Source organism: Diorhabda carinulata, chromosome 10 (assembly GCF_026250575.1).
Source record: "Diorhabda carinulata isolate Delta chromosome 10, icDioCari1.1, whole genome shotgun sequence".
NCBI classification, from domain to species: domain Eukaryota; kingdom Metazoa; phylum Arthropoda; class Insecta; order Coleoptera; family Chrysomelidae; genus Diorhabda; species Diorhabda carinulata.
Genome location: NC_079469.1, coordinates 10,248,295 through 10,267,273, shown reverse-complemented (window position 1 = coordinate 10,267,273; position 18,979 = coordinate 10,248,295). Strand labels below are relative to the sequence as shown.

Below are 18,979 nucleotides of genomic sequence, written 5' to 3'. Positions count from 1 at the left end.
TTTACCTTCAGTCTCTGAAGACGATAACTTGGTTATCGAAACGCGCGTCAGACAGTGTAATTGTTGAGTGGTATTGTGAACAGTGTGCTCAGTATGAATATCACCGACGGTTCACAACGGTTCAAGAAACACCAGCATAGTTGTGATGACTTCAAGGTCAACGGAATAGAACAGGTACGTAAAACTTAAATATTGAGATCAGATTGGTAAGTGCTGATATTTGGTTTCTTAAATCATGCCGTAGGTTAAGGGTTTACCAGGTTTTATTGAAGTTGATGTAAATTAGAGTATGGTTTCAGAAAGAGTTCGTGAGTTTGCAAGAAAGAAATAGCTGGATATATATATCAAATATCTCAGTAAACGAAGCATACGGACTTCACAAAAAACTAAAACATGAATCAAGTGATTTAGAATTTGAGTAGACTGTTGTGAGTTTTAACAAAGAAACATCTTCAGGCTCATCGATTCAATATTTAAGTATATGTTTTGAATCAGAAAATGAAGGAATTTAAACCACAGTCCAAGAAAATTTCTTTGAAGTCTATCGACATTGTCGAAAACTTTTCTTCCCAGACGTTTTACAGAAAAGAGATGAAGTTGTTGAATATAGGTTTGGATTTTGCTGATTCTGGCAATGGCATTCTTGGCGAATTGATTTGATATATTGGAATATCAATTCAAAATCTTCCTCTTGACGCTAGGAAATTCGTCCGGAAAGCGTGCAGAAGTCAGATCTCGAAAAATATGTCTATAAAGTATAAAAATCCATCAATTAGCAAAATAGATTTGAATACTATCAGGAGTTTGAGGTGGAAATATTGTTTTTAGTTAAAAGCAACTAGAGGAAACAAGATTGTTATATGAACAAGAAGGACTATTGCGAAAGAGTGCACAGCTCAATCGAAACAGGAACAAAAATATTTCCATTACAACCACGAATTCTGCAAACTGCCTATTACCATTTGAGGCTGAACTGTTCATGAGTCATTTTGAAAAGCAAATCAGTCAAGAGTTTCAGTATTTTCCCAGGTTATGATACAGGTATGTGGATGATATTTTCGCCATATTCAATACGAAAAATGGATACGTAGACGAATTCATTTTGGAGCTCAACTTAGAATAATCATCTATAAAATTCACCTATGAAATGGAAAATAATGGACAGTTACCATTTTAAAATACTTTATTAACTGGGAATAGTAATAGGCTAGAATTTGATGTATTTAGGGAGAACACCGCTACGTGCAGGTACATCATGATTGATTCTTTCCATTGTGACCAACATAAGATGGCCAGTCTCCATTTCCTGATACATCGTGTAATTCACTTTATTTCATATCGAGGGATACAATAAGGAAAGGACCTTTTTTGAGGATGTAGCTGTACTCAACGGTTAATTGAACGTCATAGGTTTAAGAAATCTCTAAGTGAAACCACTTTTTTACAAACTCAAAGGGATAAACAGGAAAAATTTGCTCAGGTACCTTTCAATCCTGTTTATATAAAGGTATTGGAAGGAATATTTGACAGAGTACGTTTTTAATTGGTTTCTGAATCCAAAAACACATTAAAACAATTGTTGGGTAATCCTAAGGATAAAATACCAAATTTTGAAAAGAGTGGTATATATGAAATTAGCTGTGGTGATTGTGACGGTAGGTAAATTGGACAAACTAAGAGATCCGTTATTGTCCGGTTCAAAGAGCACATAGCTTAATAATTAATAAGGACAAACGGCCAATTCCTCACAGCCCACTCTATAGTTTAGTAGTCGAAGAATGAATGTGAAGATTCCCGCCAAGAAGGTTTTCCCGTTGGAATTAATTTCCGCAGAAGATTCATTGGTGGGAAAATCCAGTATAAAACAGGTGAGTCAGGTTAATAGGTTTTAGTTTACCTTCAGTCTCTGAAGACGATAACATCGTTATCGAAACGCACGTCACACAGTGTAATTTTTATTTATTTCTCTTGCTTCGTCTCCTCTGATTACCAAATATTCGTTTTGTTCCACCTTTCTTATTGTGTGGCCATACTTTCCAATACAATTCATCGTACATATCGGGATAGACAATTGAACAATATGTTTAAATAAATAAGTATGTCAAGAATTAGACATAAGTGTCTAGTAGGAAGTCTTAGTGCATAGTTTAGTTAAGTTTAGAGTTAGTGTATGGTATAGTAAGTAGTGTGTAATTAAGTGAGTGAGTAAGAAATTTACTAGCGTTGAAAGATTGTTTGCATAAATTAAAAAAAAACATTACAATAATGTCAAATAACTTTCTTTTGCTTGTAGCATTCATATTTCATACAAACATTGTTTAAGACAAGTCAAAATACAAGAATACTCCCTTGAATAGACTATTTGATTTGTTTTCATTAGAAATTTGAAAGAAAAATTATTCTTCCGATTATTTGGAGAATTCCATTTATTAAATTAAATTGCAATCATATAATCAAATAAATACAAATGATTGTAAATCGCATGTCGGTGCAGTGTTTTAGCTCAAAAAATAGATTTTCTTGTTCAACCATGCGAAAATTCAACATATTGAATTTTTTTCTAGATGTTAAAATTGAAGTGAAACTTTAATGACATACATACAATGACAACATCCGTTCTTTAGTCATTTTATTATACAATCAAAAGAGAGAAATTGTCTTTTTTATTTGTCTTTATATCTATTGTTAAATTAACAACTGTGAATAGATAGGATCAAAAAATTTTACAATAAAAAAATTAATTCCAAATTTTTAACAAAACTACACCATACTCTTCAAAATATTCCTCATTATCACTAATAAATTTGTTCCACGGGTTCCTACTATTAGAAATATTTTTGGTACTCATTTGTAGAAATGGCCAACATATATTTCCTCATTTTTCTTAGCCTGTCGGTGTCAAGGGACAAGGTCAGGTCAACCAAGTCATTTTTAGCCCGTGTGTATAGATGCATGGACATAGTGAATGATCTAGTCTGTTTTCTGTGAAAAATCAGGTCTTATTGAATAACACCGTGGCGCATTCTTCTCAACACAAGGAAAATTTTTCCAACTATTTTTGTCATTACGTTGATAGTCGCTCACTACAGTGCACATCTATCGCATACTTGAGTTTTGCATATAGCGCCATTTCTTTAATCTCAAATATTGAAACAGTTTCAGCAGCATTTTTAACGCATACTCGTAAAACAAAATTTGACAGAACCATATTGTTCACTTGGTGGAATTAATAAATAAACAGAAGTAAAGTGAGGTAAACAAAAAAACTACTGTAGAAGAACAGAACAAGCCACGTCGATTTGACAGCACTGAACTGGTAAAATGCGCGTTACAAAAGCATTTGGCACGATAATGCTATTCCAGTTATTAGTGGGTTACGTTTGGATTTTTTACCACAATATTTTCTCAGCATCAAATCAATATTTCATTCAAAACTTTGATTTAGGTACTAATAATATACTCTGCCGTCATAGATTTGGAAATCACTTACAGTATTATGAATAATTATGTCAATGTCATGAGCTAGAGCCGATTCCAATAAAAATGTGAATTAGCAATAAGCAAATCTCAATTGGATCGAAGAAAAGGCACTTTGATTTTTGTATAGAAACTGATCAATTATACGAGTACGAATTTTCAATGTGTTTAGTCCTCAAAACAGAGTTTACAAAATCTATATTAAGAAATTATCTTACATTACAAATACCGCATATCTTTCCTAGGAACTCGCAAGATATATAAATATTAGATTCACAAAATGTAGTGTCCCGAAAGTCTAGAAATTACATCGATTCCTACTTTAGTTTGAAGCTTATCACCACTGAAATTCATTCGTTTTCTCATTCATTCGTTCCACGTTTTCCATTCGTTTATATAATATTTTAGATATTTCTACGCGAATGCCTCACTGTAAGAAAAGGAAAATTCAATTATGCATTGGGACATATTTTCCTATGATATTACTAATATTATGAATAATTTGAATGTTTTAATCAAATAGTTCATCAACGATACCTTTTATTACGGAAATGTTACGCGAGAATTTAAATAATATCGCATAAAAATTCATTTCATACACAATTTTTTAATCAAAATAGAATATAAGAAACAAAAAATATATTCACTTTAAATAAGTGTTTTGAATTTTTAGAGAATTTCAGAATTTTCTGGCAAGATTGAGAATTAATTTACTCATAAACAATTAAACAACATAATGTAACAGTAAGACTATTAACATCGTATTGTTTGGCCGCGTTCACTTTAAATGAATCATTCCATTCATTTTCTATGTTAAAAAGAATCTTATTGGAAATAATTTTGACAGCAGGTTTTCGCGAGACATTTTTTTTAGTCCTAATAGTAATAATTCTGTATTATTGAGGCTGCCTCGTACTAAGAAGTTTTTAGAACGCGGTTCTCAATGAGAAAGTCGTTGAAGAAGTTTACTATAAAACGATGCACAAAGATTCTACATTGATATAATGGAGATAAAAATAATAAAACCTTTGTTATACCTGAAAAAGCGACAACTATTTTTATCTAAAATTAAAAATAGTTACTGTAGACTTACTATCTATTGCTCAAACTTGATTAATTTCTTTCTGGGGCCAATTATAAAGTCAAGTCAAATGAAACCGTGCACAAAAGCTACTAATTAGATAATATTTTTCATGTCAGACATATGAAAATGTCGGAAGTGATTCAGATCGGTTAATTGAATTAACTCAAATGATATTTAAAAATGGGTGACTTCCTAAGTGATGACAAATTTAACCCATTAAATGATCAGTGGTCAGCATCGGCAGTATTAAACACAAATAATTTGTATCCGTATTTATTAACGAGAATAGATAATATCTTTTATGTTTTCCAAAGTAAACGATGATATATTCAATAACTGAAAAGCATTCAACGAGATCTTATATAATAAGAAATATTTTATTCAAGAATACTGGGTGCTAATGAACCAGACCCAAAATGTTTGAGTTCTAATACTGACAATACAATAGTATACTATGAGGGTGGTTCAAATACAATCCGGAATGTTTGAATAAACGCGCGAAAAATTAAGTGTCGTAAAACTGGCTGTACTGGATGTTAGGCTGATATGTTAGGAAGCCTGAATAACAGCTTAATAACCTCGCTTAGTATACTTATAGCCATCAGCGAGAATGATGTATAAGTGCCTGTTGTGCAACGCATCATTATTTGTTTTTTTGTCAAATATAATATAAAATCCGCGGAATATTATTAAAAATGACTCGATCACTTTGGGGATGAGGGTCTCTTCAAGACTCGAGTGTATAAATGGTATTCCGCTTTCCGAAATGGCCGTGAAGTGGTGGAAAACTTTCCACATGCGCGGCGCCGCTGAACAAGTGTTAACAATAATAACCTCAGCGCTGATACCAAGATTTCCGATTTTTGAACGGAAATTCACATTCTTAGAAGAGGAAGGAGAAAATTTATTGCACCGAATATTCACCCCAGACGAAACTTGGATACATCACTATCTTCCCGAGTAAACGCGCGTCTATTGGGTGGAGGAAGAAAGAGGAAGGCACGCCAATTAAAAAGGTTACACTGTCAGTGGGAAATATGTTATATACCGTGTTTTGGGACCAAAGAGGAGTAATTGGTTAGGCACCAAGGGCTCCGAAAACTCCAATTTATCAAAAGGTCTTTGAAGAATCTTGATCTTTCTATCTATAACAAAGATTTAGTACGGTGAGGAAGAATAACTATATGCGCTGTATTCTTTTGATATAAAGAGGTCAGTATAAGTCAGTCAACAAATTTGCATTAAGAGTAAAAAATGCAGCGTCATAATGAATTTATTAGATGAAATAACAAAAGGGAAAGACTATAAAATTCGTCTTCAATTGTAGTTTGGTGATCGGGAAGGGTGCGTGGTCATGCAGGATGGAGCCATTTGTCCACGTAAATCTTAGAGCATTCCTAGATAACTTTGGCCCATCACGTGAAGCTCAAAGAAGTACGGACACACGAGATCTCTCTCTTGAATACCTGCCCACATATACACCCCAGGCAGGTTTAATTCTTCTTCAATGAAGACGTGAGGATTCGAGCCGTTCCAGTACACGCAATTATGCCGATTAACCGTACCGTTCAGCTTAAAGTTTGTTTCATCCGACCACAAAATGAAAAGATGGAGCTGCAGATCATCCTGACTGCATCCGATATGCGGTAAACTCGATAGTGCAATCGTTTCAGCATTCTTCGTAAAGAACAATCGGATCTTTGAAGTTCTCCCGATAGGCGCACGGCTTATTGGTTCCGCTGATCAACTAATGCCAACGCTACTGACTCCATATTTTCGTTAGTTGTTACAGATACCGATCGTCCAGAGCGTGGCGCGTCGGTAACAAAGCCCGTTTCAGGTTCAGAATTTCTGGTACGTTTTCCACACTGTTAAGGATTCGGTAGCGGCAAAATTTATGTTGAAACTCTTTCTTGAAGCGTGAACTTGAATCGAAAACGCGTCTATTCGACGATAACTGTCTGAAGCACGAACATGGTTCTTTTTAATATTTTTCGACTGCGTTGTCAGAATTATGAGCGTTACCTGAATAATGCCGATCTCTACATAGATAGAATTAGATAAAAATCAATATAGTGGTTATTTATCTCAGTTATCAACCCAGGTTCAAAAAATATTCTTAACAGGAAAATATAAATACTAATTGAGGTCTCCAAAGACTCACGATTTGGTCAAACTGATAAGAGAAAAATTACAACTTTTAATCTGCACACAGCTCTTGGAACGTGAAAGAAGTCCATTTAAATAATTGTGATGCATGGATAAAAAATATAAAGGAACCATATTTGTGAACTTTGACTATTAATTATTTCTATTGAAGGTACATTGGGACGTTCGTACTCATTTTCTATTATATACACATTTTCGTAGCATCACCCTCTACCAATTTGACAATGATGATTTTGCAAGTATAGAAAGTCACACTAAATTAGACGTACTTTCACTAAAATTCGATTCAAAGTCAAACCACTCTTGATTTTCTCTAGAGTCACTTCCAGCTTAGCATGTACTTTTATATTCTCATGAAAATTTGACCAGAAGATTCAACAGATAACAAGCAAAAAAGTAATGGAGTCACATTACAAATACTTTGTAAATTAGTTTAATTTTATACTTGGAGTCCTACTTTGGAGAGCTATTTGGAAACAAAACTATATTTTTAAGTGGATTTTTGCACAACGTAAATTGTAATTTGTATTGGTTTAATTTTCAATAAAAAAATTTCTTAAGGCTGAGATCATGAACAATTTTTTGTTGTTTTTAATGTTTTTAAATAGAATTTAGAACTAAAGTATTAGAGCTATAGGGTAGTAGGAAATTAAATGTTTCAAAGTTCTACCGTCTTATATATCATATTTTGGGTTAGGAAATTACTTTTCAAAATCTCGATCGATTTTTGATTTTTCCCAAATTCTTCTTACTGAAATATACTCATTGACAATTACCACACGATATTCTAATAATATTTCACTTCTAACAATAATAATGTTGTGTTTCTACTGCATTTTGGTAATGAAATGATATGCATGTTAGTACTAATATCAATATAAATTTTATACTTACGATTTTTCCAGCACCGTATTCCCAAAACTTAGCAAAACTCCTTAGCATTTTTCTGTAATAAAGAAAAAATAACATTTAGATTATTAGATTTAGTTCATATCGACGTAAAAGTTAGTAAAAGAAGTAAAAATGTTTTCATTGAACATTTATTCAAATAATGAGTGTTGTACTACTTTATTACCAAATGATTATTAATAAGCAGTATTATATTACGTCAGCTAACGTCTTCTAAATCTAAAATAATTTCATTCGGGCTCTGGCTACATCAGAACAGCCACAACGCGTTCTGGCAAACACAAGGCACACGGAACGCGTTGTGGTTGTTTTAAACGGCCACTGACCGTTTTCGGTCTTTGAGCGTAAGATGTATACCTGAATACGCTAGGTTTTGCAGAGAGTGCAACATGCAGGTTCTGTTACGTAGAGGACGGAACATCTATCCACGTATCCAAGTATGGGAAACTATAGAGCATTACACCTGGAAGCTTATGAATTAGAAGATAAACATCTCTGACAATTAGAACCATTCCACATTTTAAATTTGCTAAAAGAAGTGGGACTAATGAACCAGACCAGACACCCTGACTACAATCATATATAACATACTTGTGTCATAGAAAAACTGAATTTATGATCTAAAATATAATTTCTTGTTCGGTGAATGAGAAACCAAAGTTGCCATAGAGGTTATGAAAAAGTTTAATGGTTTCAGTATTACTATAAAATCATTCATCAATATCGCTAACTTCCGTACCAACTTGTGGATAAAAACTGAAACTTTCAGGGATACATGATAACTCCAATATATAATCCGTCCCTGAGTACTGTGATCATTCTGTTAAAGTACTACGATTAAAAATTATTATGCGTACTAGACAAGAATATAAAACATTAATTAAAAACCATAAAATTTTACGATTAAAATCGGATACTACATTATTGCAATTTGATAAATTGACGTCAGACGTGATAATTGTCCTATAATTGTTCCAGTAACAAATTCTTCTCGTTATTTACCTCCTCTAAATACATTGCAGTAGTTTCTTCGAGGAAAAACTGTTTTATTTTCTAGGAATCCGAGTTTCGTTTAATCAATATTTTCTGTTTACAAATCTCTGTATGAAATTCGGATAATCAATAATCATCATACACACTTTGTTATCAGATAATATTCATACCAAAGAGGTCGTTATTATGATCCTTATAAATTAACGAGGATTATATCTATAGAATAAAGATCACCAAACCGTTTACTAGGATCATCCTCACATCCATTCCTTCACAGTAAATGCGTACATATTCAAGAGTTTATTTAAAAAAATTGGATTAAACTTTGTCACTGGTTATCATCCGCATAATTTGTGATTATTTTTATCAGAGATCATAATTGAAATTCTCTAATACAAAAATAATTTCGACAATAAAACTGTCAACATGATCGAATAAAAATATTAGTACCTTATAATTATTTTATAACAAACATTATAACAAGAACTTTGAAGATTAAATGAAAATAAATGAAAATATCTTTTCTACAAATGTTCTTTGTTGGCATATTCTTCTCATGGCAATGAAAATAGCCATTGATTTATTCAATTACTATTATTTATAAATTGGGAGGAATTTTCAATAAACTGTTTGTCATTCTAATTTGTTTTTCCTTCATAATTTGATCCGATTTTAGCAGAATTATTGATTGCGGAAGCATTACGGCTAGTTTCAGCATTTTACACGGTTGAGATTCCCATGATGGGAAATATTTTTATTTTCAGTATATTCAAATATACACATGCGACCTCAAAACAAACACTCATCTGCATATTTAAAATACAGGGTGTTCCGAGACTTGCTGCAGAAAATTCAGGAGTGAAAATGTGGAACCAAATGATCGATAGAATAAACTTCCATTGTAAGACTATAAGGCAGAATCTTAAATGCTTTTCCAAATTCAAATAAATGTCCTCCGTAGACTCCGAAAGTGTGTAGAAGTGCAAGGTGCCGCCCACTTCGAACATTTATTATAGTTTTTTCTGGTTTTTGATAAGATATTTGACAGTATGCAATTCAATTAGAAATTTTTGATTCTGTTCTAATACCTCCTGTAAGAATTTTCAATAAATAATTACAATGTATGATAAATTTTCTTCAGAATGTCTCTTTATGGTGAACGTCTTCCTTGGCATGTACAACGATCTAAACATCTATATATCTCCTAATCCATAATTTTTTTGTCGAGTCAAACAAATTATTAACAGCATGCGTATTTAGCTTTCCAAGCAGCAAGGTTTCAAAATTTGTTATAAAATTTTTTCGAACAATTTCTTCTACTAAAAACCGTAGACGTTTATTTTTATTTTGTGACGGACGAACGGACAAGTCTTCATCATTTTTGGGGGATCTGAATGTCGGAGATCAAGCCAAATTTTCGTGGTAGTCAAACATTAAAAACCAAAAATTTTATCCACTGCAATAGAAGCGATGGATGTAGTTTTTGAGCCAGTAGACACAGTGAAAACTGGTATAGAACTTTTTTTGTACAGCTTTTCACTCTATTCAAATATGTGTTAATAGATTTCTCGTATATTCCTGAAAAGCGCACTACAAAATAAGATGAAAAAATATTTTTCATGCTATTCTTATAAAGAAAATGCAAAAAAGAAAGAGCCCCACTTGTCTTTTTAGTCTGTAAATCTGGTATCCAACAGAGAAATGTTTTTTAATACAAATTTTTGATCAAATTATCTTCTATTCATTAGTTATTCTCAAAATAGCGTTGCGGTTTTGTTAAGCTTTTCCTGTGCAATAATTTTCAATCGTTTGGATGAAAGTGTATAATAAGAGAATAATAAATTTCTGTACAAAGTTCCACCCTTTATCTGTATTATAGTATACGATCAAAACCACTCCTAGATTATATGGACTATATTGAAATCATAAAGCAAAATGACTAGCACAACATTTTTTACCTTGATATTGACCTTTACTGCAGACAATAATAGAAAAATAGTTCAAGATGTACACATGTTTGTTTGAAAAATCGTGAAGTTATCTGTGCTATATGGAATACGTTAATCTATTTACAGATATAAATTTGAATTGTGAATATCAATATATAGTTGTAAAATTTAATAAACTTAGGAATGTGAATTCTACTGGGGAATTGAAAACTTTTCTCCTTCAGTTACAAAATAATAATCACTATTGTCTTGCAAAAATAAAAGTGCAGCATAGAAAAAAAATAATCGTATATAAATAGTGTTATTGCAAAATTTCCCTATCATCAATTATAATTACATTTATTTGAGGAAATAATCTTATATAATGAGAGGTGTAGCTCTTCGTTTATACCCAGTGTAAACCGGATATATTGTAATAGGCTTATAAGGTAAATGAAAATTGGGATTGTGTACTTTCTAATACAGTGGTATTTTTCAAGCAACGACCGGCATCTTTAGGTCGGGCCAGATAGTTCTGGCATCATTCTCCTACGATATTAGTATAAGAATATAAATTGGGAAGTATGATCCTTATAATCCTGCTGGAATTGTGTCTAAAATTATGGAATATTTAGGAATAAAATATATTTATACTAATAGGAAAAGACATGGCTCAAAAATACTGTGAAATATTATACATATTAGCTACAGTTAATGAAGTACAAATAACAAGCACATAGAAAAGACGTAAGGGACAAACCACAACATACACAGTTAATGAGATTAGAAAGCCTTCAAAAAACAAAAAAAGATTCGAAGCGAAAGCCTCATGAAACAGGAAAGAGTCAAAGAAAAACATAGCTGGGAGAATTGTAAGAGGTAGGCGAAAGAAGTATCTATTAGAATGGTACCAAAAAAGTACAACTTCTTCAATTTCACGTTGACAGTGAGATGCACAAAGAAGCGAACTATGGGTGGGTAGAGTTATAGGTGAAGGCGAGAGAAATTTTCGGTACACACTCATTACAATAATATAAATTTTGAAATAATAATAGCCATCCTCTTGAAGCATTAAGGGGAAGAACTTTGTCTGTTAGATAAAAAAGGATTCATCTTTACTCTTCAATATTGCTTAGACATTGACGCTGGATTCAATATATTATAATGAACTGCAAGGTGTTATCCACATTCGGTTTCTATAAATAACGTTGTCGACTTTATTACATTCACTCTAAGATTTTACTATAGCCATTGAAATAGAAAGGTAATTTGTTCCGAGTCATTAAGGATGTCTTAAGCTGAAATTTTTGTCTTTGAACGGCAAATTTGTCACATTCAATCATAATGTGTTCAATTGTTAAGTTTGAACTACAGATATCAATGAGTCTTGAGCAGATTTTTACTCTTCTTCTAAAGGTTAAATCTTTTCTCGAGTGGATTACGAAAGCCACATGGTTAAGGAAGTTGTATTAGTGTGAAGAAGTATCAACAGTATTTTCTGCCACGTTACTCTTTATAAAGTGTGATTTTAAGTACTTATAAATAGTTATAGTGTCGAGAATAGTACATGTTGAAGTTCTTTTTGCTTGTTCTAGTCTGTTATTTCGTTACATGCGCTTTAATGCTCGTTTAATAACCCTATCATATTCGCCGAATATTACCAGCAAATTGAAATAATCTTAATTAATAAATCATTAACGAAACATTATGAACACTTTTGCAACGCTTAAACTTCAAGCTGTTTTCATTGTTTGTTTGTTTGTTGATATGTTATACGCTTTTTATGTTTCTCCAGACAACCGATAATTGGAAACCATGCAAATTTCAGTTTTTTCAAATTTCTACAAAAATCGTTAATTTGTAATTTGTGATATATGAATTTACTAACGAAATCCACTTAATTTAAAGCTTAGAATCAAATGGTAAAGAGAAAAATGGGGGTTGCCATTTGAAAAAATTGAGTTTTCGAAGTTTTTATGTAGCTAAATTCGGCACCCTATATAAATTTTTGTCAAGGTTGTCACAGAAGCTGTGAGTGCTTTTTTTCCAAATCTCAAAAACATTAGACCTGAGTCACTTCAACTCAAAATTTCAAAAATGTGAAATAATTAAAAAATGGTAGATTTTAGGCATACAATGCTTCATATAAAGTTATATTGAAATTGAAATAGATTCCAAAAATTTAATAAAAACCATAGCATTCCGTTCAAAATAACGAATTTTGGGTCCACTTCCAGTATAACCGAAAGTTTCAGAAAACTGAAATTATTTTAGCTGAAACGAGCATTTCGGAAAACCCATGCACGCAAATTTTCAGAACACTAGTCCCAGTACTTTCCCATATGCATACCGATTCAGTTCGTCGTGAAGGACCCTGTATTTTGAACAATACATGATTGGTTGATATATTTTTAATACATGAAATTGAAGCAAATAAGTCTGTAGATATTACAACGAGTTTATAAGGATGAGTGATGAAATTGATAGCTTGTAATATACAGAATAGTTTGTCTTTGTGCATACGGTAGATTAGCGAAATTAGGGACGATTTTATTAAAATTTGTGCTGCGTAGCCTACTTCTCTTCTATTCCTGGCTGAATGCATGTATAATCATTATATTGAGGGTATTTTTAATTACTTGTTTAGATTGTACATATTTTTAGTATCTGGTAAGAGATGTGTTTAATTTAGGTTGATAGTCCATTGTGGAGTAGAGGAAATAAACAAAAGGCTTGTTTTTGAAAAATACATGCCGTCCAGAAACTATGATAAAATAAATGGGATTGATTTGCTAAATATTGATATAAATAGAGGGGAGATATTGATAATATGTTTAGATGATACGGAGGCATCATAATAGAGCAGAAATTGGTGTATCTAATACAAAGTAAGGACTTATCGACTTCATGTAAAATATTGATACAAATACGAAGTGATAATAACAATTAAAAACCCGAGGCCAAGGAAACAAGACAAGTTATGAGAAAAATAATTTTGAATACAAATAATCATTAAAATTAATAATAAGAAAAGATCTATACCACATCAATTCTCTCAAACGCTTTTGAAAATAAATGAACCAACATTTATCATTTCCATACACCAAAGTGTCCAGTCTCTAAGTGTCTCGGTGCTTAAGCACCAAGATTGCTCCTCATTTAGCACTATTTTCCATCTACTCTCTTCTTCATTCATAATAACATTATACACTTCAAAATTGCATAAAGAGAATCGCTATCTTCTTTGCAACAGATGACATTCTTAAAAATCTAGCTTATAAGAAACCTCACTGTTCTGGTCATTGTAAACTGTGTGAATTATACTTCGAGGCAATGAAAATATCTATAGAAATTTGCAAATAAATCCAAGAACATTCCTGGAATATTTTAAATTGCACTTTGAATTGTCGATAAGAATTTTCTAGAGAATTTGATAAACATATAGAAATGTAACAAAAAAAACTATGCAACTTTTAACTTGCTAATTGATTATAATTAATGCAAGTTTGTTCAAGGATATTTGTAAGCTGCTAGTTATATTGAATAAATATTATTTTTTATCTCATTTTTCTAGTCAACTGATATAATCTCATATTCAAGTTATTATTTCAGCGAAAGATACAGAAACTTTTATAAATCAAAAATCAAAGTGTTGGAGTGGTCTATTAGGGCGTTATTAGGACATTAAGGTGATCCCATTACAAAAACGAAAACATTCTGTTGAATCTAAAAATTGTATGTTTCATAATTTCCACTATTACACTTAGTTCCTGATCAATTCTCAGATAGATTAAAGATAAAAAAGGAATCGAATACTGAAAAGAAATATAGCCAAACAGATTTCAAAAACAGATAAAAAATTATATTCCCTTCTTGGGAATTGAAGACTGATGAGTTAAATACAGAAAGTAAACGCACTTATTTAGTTGACCCACCCAAATAAACTGGAATATTCCGTCAACGAACTTTCTTCAGAAGAAAAAATTACTTTAGTGAGAAATTTTCAGATTTAATTCAAATCTAATGAATATAAAATGGATATCGTAATATCATCATCATCTATCAGCCATCTTCCATCCACTGCTGGATATAGGCCTCCTCTAGTTTAAACCATCTATCTCTATCTTGAGCTGTATGTATCCAATTTCCTACAATTTTCTTTACATCGTCACTCCATCTTGTTGGCGGCCTGCCTCTACTTCTCTTATCCATTCTTGGCCTCCACTCCAATATTCTTTTCGTCCATCTAATATCGTAATTCCAAATTATTCATACTTATGCTTATGACTGACTTCGTCCTCGGCCATTATCGATTTTTTTGCCCTTTTATATTTTAAATCAGCTAAGTGCTCCTTAAACCGTTAATTGAATGATTTAGTTTGCTCAATTTTATTTCCGCCTCAACCATTAGCTAATAATTGTTTCAAATTACAAGTATTGTTGAATTTATTAACTAATTTCAAACCCCTACTCTTGAAAATATTTTTTAATACTCGTATTTTATAACAGGAATGAACTAGAAAAAATTAGTATATTGGTACTTTATTTGAATTTCAGTATTCAGTGTTTTTGTCATCCAATAGTTAACTTTTGTTCTAGCATGTAAAATCGAACTTACTCATTATGCTCCTTTCGTAAATAGCTAATTATTAATGTGAATAATTCTATGATAGAATTTTATTGAATAATGTTGATTTTATTGGTTCAAAATGGACGGAAGTTTTTGCTTTTCATTGAATACCAATTATGGATTATATGATATAAAAATAGTTTCAAGAATTATAGATATTATCTGAGAGGAAAGGTGCAGTCTAGCATACTGTTACGAGGGAGAATCAATAAGTTTACCTTTTAACTAACATTTTTTTCTTTAATTTGAACAGGTTGCATAATTTAATTTGATTGCTTTGAGATGAAATTCAGTCGCCAGAGCCATCTCTGGTCATTAGTTATGTTTCGTATTATTGTTTCTCAAACAGCATCTGTCTTTGATGTATGTATGTGGATCATCTGTCATCTGTCACTTCAACCATATTGTGTGCTGTGTCATCGCAAATGTCATGCATAATCTTTAATGTGGGTCATCTCATATGAGATGCGACGGTTTGAATTAAATAAAAAATCTTTATAATTTTAAATTCTACAGTCCAGTGTTCGGTAATCAAGTAGTTAACCACTTACTATATTGAATGAAGCTATACAAATAAAAAAATGTTATATGATTGTGATCGTGAGTGCCGATATCAAAAAGACATTAGCAAAGGGGAGATGCTCGAGTGAAAGATCATGTCGTATTCGGTGCCAAAGGTATTCGTTGGATTTGAATGTACTAGATTGTGACATTTCATTTCAGAAAGGTAAAAATTGATATAAATGTTTGGTACTACTCGTAAAAAGGCATCATCCGTATTGTAGTTGGTGATTTTCACAAAAAATATTATACAGAGTCGCAATAATTACCAAATCGACATTAGGACATTAGGGAAGATGAAAATCTTATAAAAAAATAGTCTTTTGATGGTGAAGAGGCATGAGGACGAATATTTCGAAATATTGATTTCGTCAGACCACATTTGACAATGTAAGAGTGCATATATATGCAATTTTCAAAATCAAATTTCATAAATAAAATTAGGCTAACATTTGCTTCTTCAAACACCATTTGCGAATTTAGTACTGAGTGATTTTTTTGTTCCGAATTTAAGAAAATTATTCGTCTTAAAAAGATTTGACTCCTCGACAAATCTTTTTTTTTTGTAAGAATAAAACAGTAGAGTTCTTGGTGAATCAGGAACAAAAATATGGATATCTGAATTGTGAGGGTCAAAATGCGAAGATTGTGACAAATTCAATAAATATATTGGGAATTTTTTGGTTTAAATGATTTAGTATGATATATATAAATGGTTGAGTAATTAGCCGATCAAATGGATTTAACGGACTAGTACCAGTTATGATTTTCGAAAAGTTTTTTGTCTTACATTCTTCGTAACCTATTTTCAAAAAACATCTCCTAAAATTTCATAACCATTTCGAAATAAAAAGAAAGTTTTCGTGCGTTTTCGGTGCTCTACAAGCAGTTTGGAGCGATCGACAGCTTTAAACTTTGAACGCATTTTGATCGAAATGGCATTTTTTAATCTGCGCTGAGTTAGGAAAAAAATCTGCGAATTTATCTTTGAAATGATGTTGAAAAAATAATTGGAAAAACATTTTTTTAAGAATTATATAATTCTGTAATTCGTAAAAAAACATTATAATAAAAAAACGAGAAAAAAATATTTAATTATATATCATTTTTCCCTTATGACCGGTACTAGTCGCTTGAATGTTAAATTGAAATATTTTTTTTCAGCCTTCATATAGAACAAAATATATTGGTTCTAATTCTACTTTTGAATTTAAAAACATTCTCTTTTTTCCAACTTGTTATTTCTCTGATAGAAAGTTGTTTTTATTTGCCCACAGTATTATATCGAACTTCTCTCCCTTGCTTTTTCTCTCAAGCTCTGGATATTTCTCTCTCTAAGGTCTTCTTCCAGCGCTTCTCTCCACCTTTTTTTTTTGGTCTACCTCTTCTTCTCTTGCTCTCTGGTATCTTCCATGCAACTCGTTTCAAGAGCCTGTCTTCGTCCATTCGCTCTAAGTGATCTAGCCATTGTAATCTTTTTGTATCTATAAACGCGCTGGTTGGTGCCTTATTGAAAAGTGTATAAATTTCATAGTTTTATCTTCTTTCCCATCGCAACTCTGCGATGTTAACTTTGATGCTAATGTTCTTCTAAGACAGCTGTTACTTTTGACAATTCATAGTTCGATGTCTTTTTCTTCTCGGCGTCTATTATCTCGTAGTATCTGAAATTTTCTACTTTCTCGAATTCTATTAGCATTTCATTATGTTTTTGTAAAATTGGTTTTAGTCTTACTGCCACATTTGTTCTTTACATAAACTTTGTTCTGTTATCAACGCCATATCATCGGCATAAGCTAAGCATTTGTGATTTCTGTTAAATATCATGTCGTTTCTGTTGATATTGGTTCTTCTGACTATACCTTTCAAAGCTAGATTAAATAGTACCGTTGATAGGGGTCTCCTTGTCTTAATCCTCGTTGTGTTTTGAAAGGTTCACTTTTCTTGTTATTAATTTTTATTCTATTGGTTGTGTCCTCTAATGTCCTTTTTTCTGTTCACACTATCATAAGCTCTATTGAAATCAACAAAAAGGATCTGTGTTGGTATCTCATATTCATAACAACCAGTAATCAGCTCAATGTATGTGGAAGAAATATAGGAATAAATACAATTTCTAATTTTTCTAGCATAGATAAATAAAAATCAACTGCTTTTCACAAATAGTAAATATCATAGAAATCGAAATGAGGAAATGCTCATAACGATTCATGTAACCTGCAAAAATGAAAGTAGAAACTCACTTCATAAAAATGGAATGAATCTGTTCAAAAATAGTTTGAGTGTGTTGTAAGAAGAGACATACTACCACCATAATTTTCATGGAATGTTTTTGAATAATTTTTTATCTATTACTACTTGAAACAAAAATATCTGACAATATTGTAATTTTTTTCAGAACGGTAGAATTATGAGTTCATTATCTGACTTTTTTATTTATGAATGAAATAAAAATTAAACCGTTCAATGTTTGAAGTCATTCAATTAAATTGAGTAAACCTTACCGTATAATTTTTTCTCAATAATATCACAGTGAAATTTTTTTGCACTAAAAATTATTTTATTTCACATCACTTTGACGCAAGTTAGAAACAACCAAGTGTGACAAATCTCGCTACCATGCTTGATAAATATATAAACTTAAGATTTTCACTGCATGGTTTCCCCTACTACACTTCAAATTACAATGATAATGAATTTAATCAAATTGTGTGTACTCTGGTCGGCAACGATCAAATCCTTTTTGGGGGATACTTGTGTAGGTCATTTACACTCTCTTTGAGACGATAAAACAAATGTAAAGAGTTGTCGTAATCTTATCAGTTACATGAATTATCATAATTTTTCCTTAATGACATTTATTAATAGTATTCTGATGTCTTGTAACAGCTATATGGAATTAATTTTTCTTGTAAAATTGAGCGATACAATTTGAATTTTATACCTATTATTACATAAAAGTAATGAAGGAAAGTAATGCTTATAATTAAAAAACGGGAATACCGAAACCGTTTGACGTGGAATTAATAAACTGAATGTACTTAATACCTTAAAATAGATAGAGAACATTTTACCTTAATAATACTTAAAATACTTAAAATGTACTTAATACCTTAAAATAGATAGAGAACATTTTATAATATCAAATAATAATTTTATAACCTCTCAAAAAACTTTTTATTTAGATGAATTTTTAATTTATTGACTTGTATTATTTTCATGCGTGTT

The 18,979-nt window shown here is 31.5% G+C and overlaps 1 protein-coding gene across 1 annotated transcript in view; it reads right to left on the bottom strand.

Moving 5' to 3' along the window:
- LOC130898581 (facilitated trehalose transporter Tret1-like) overlaps window positions 1-18,442 on the bottom strand; it is a 51,241-nt gene extending 32,799 nt beyond the window's left edge. The window contains exons 1-2 of the mRNA XM_057807976.1: window positions 18,256-18,442; window positions 7,625-7,676 (exon numbers count right to left, since the gene is read on the bottom strand). Of these exons, the coding sequence (XP_057663959.1) occupies window positions 7,625-7,672 (48 nt within the window). The 5' untranslated portion in view covers window positions 7,673-7,676; window positions 18,256-18,442. The remainder of the gene's footprint in view (window positions 1-7,624; window positions 7,677-18,255) is intronic.
- Window positions 18,443-18,979: the final 537 nt, after the last annotated feature.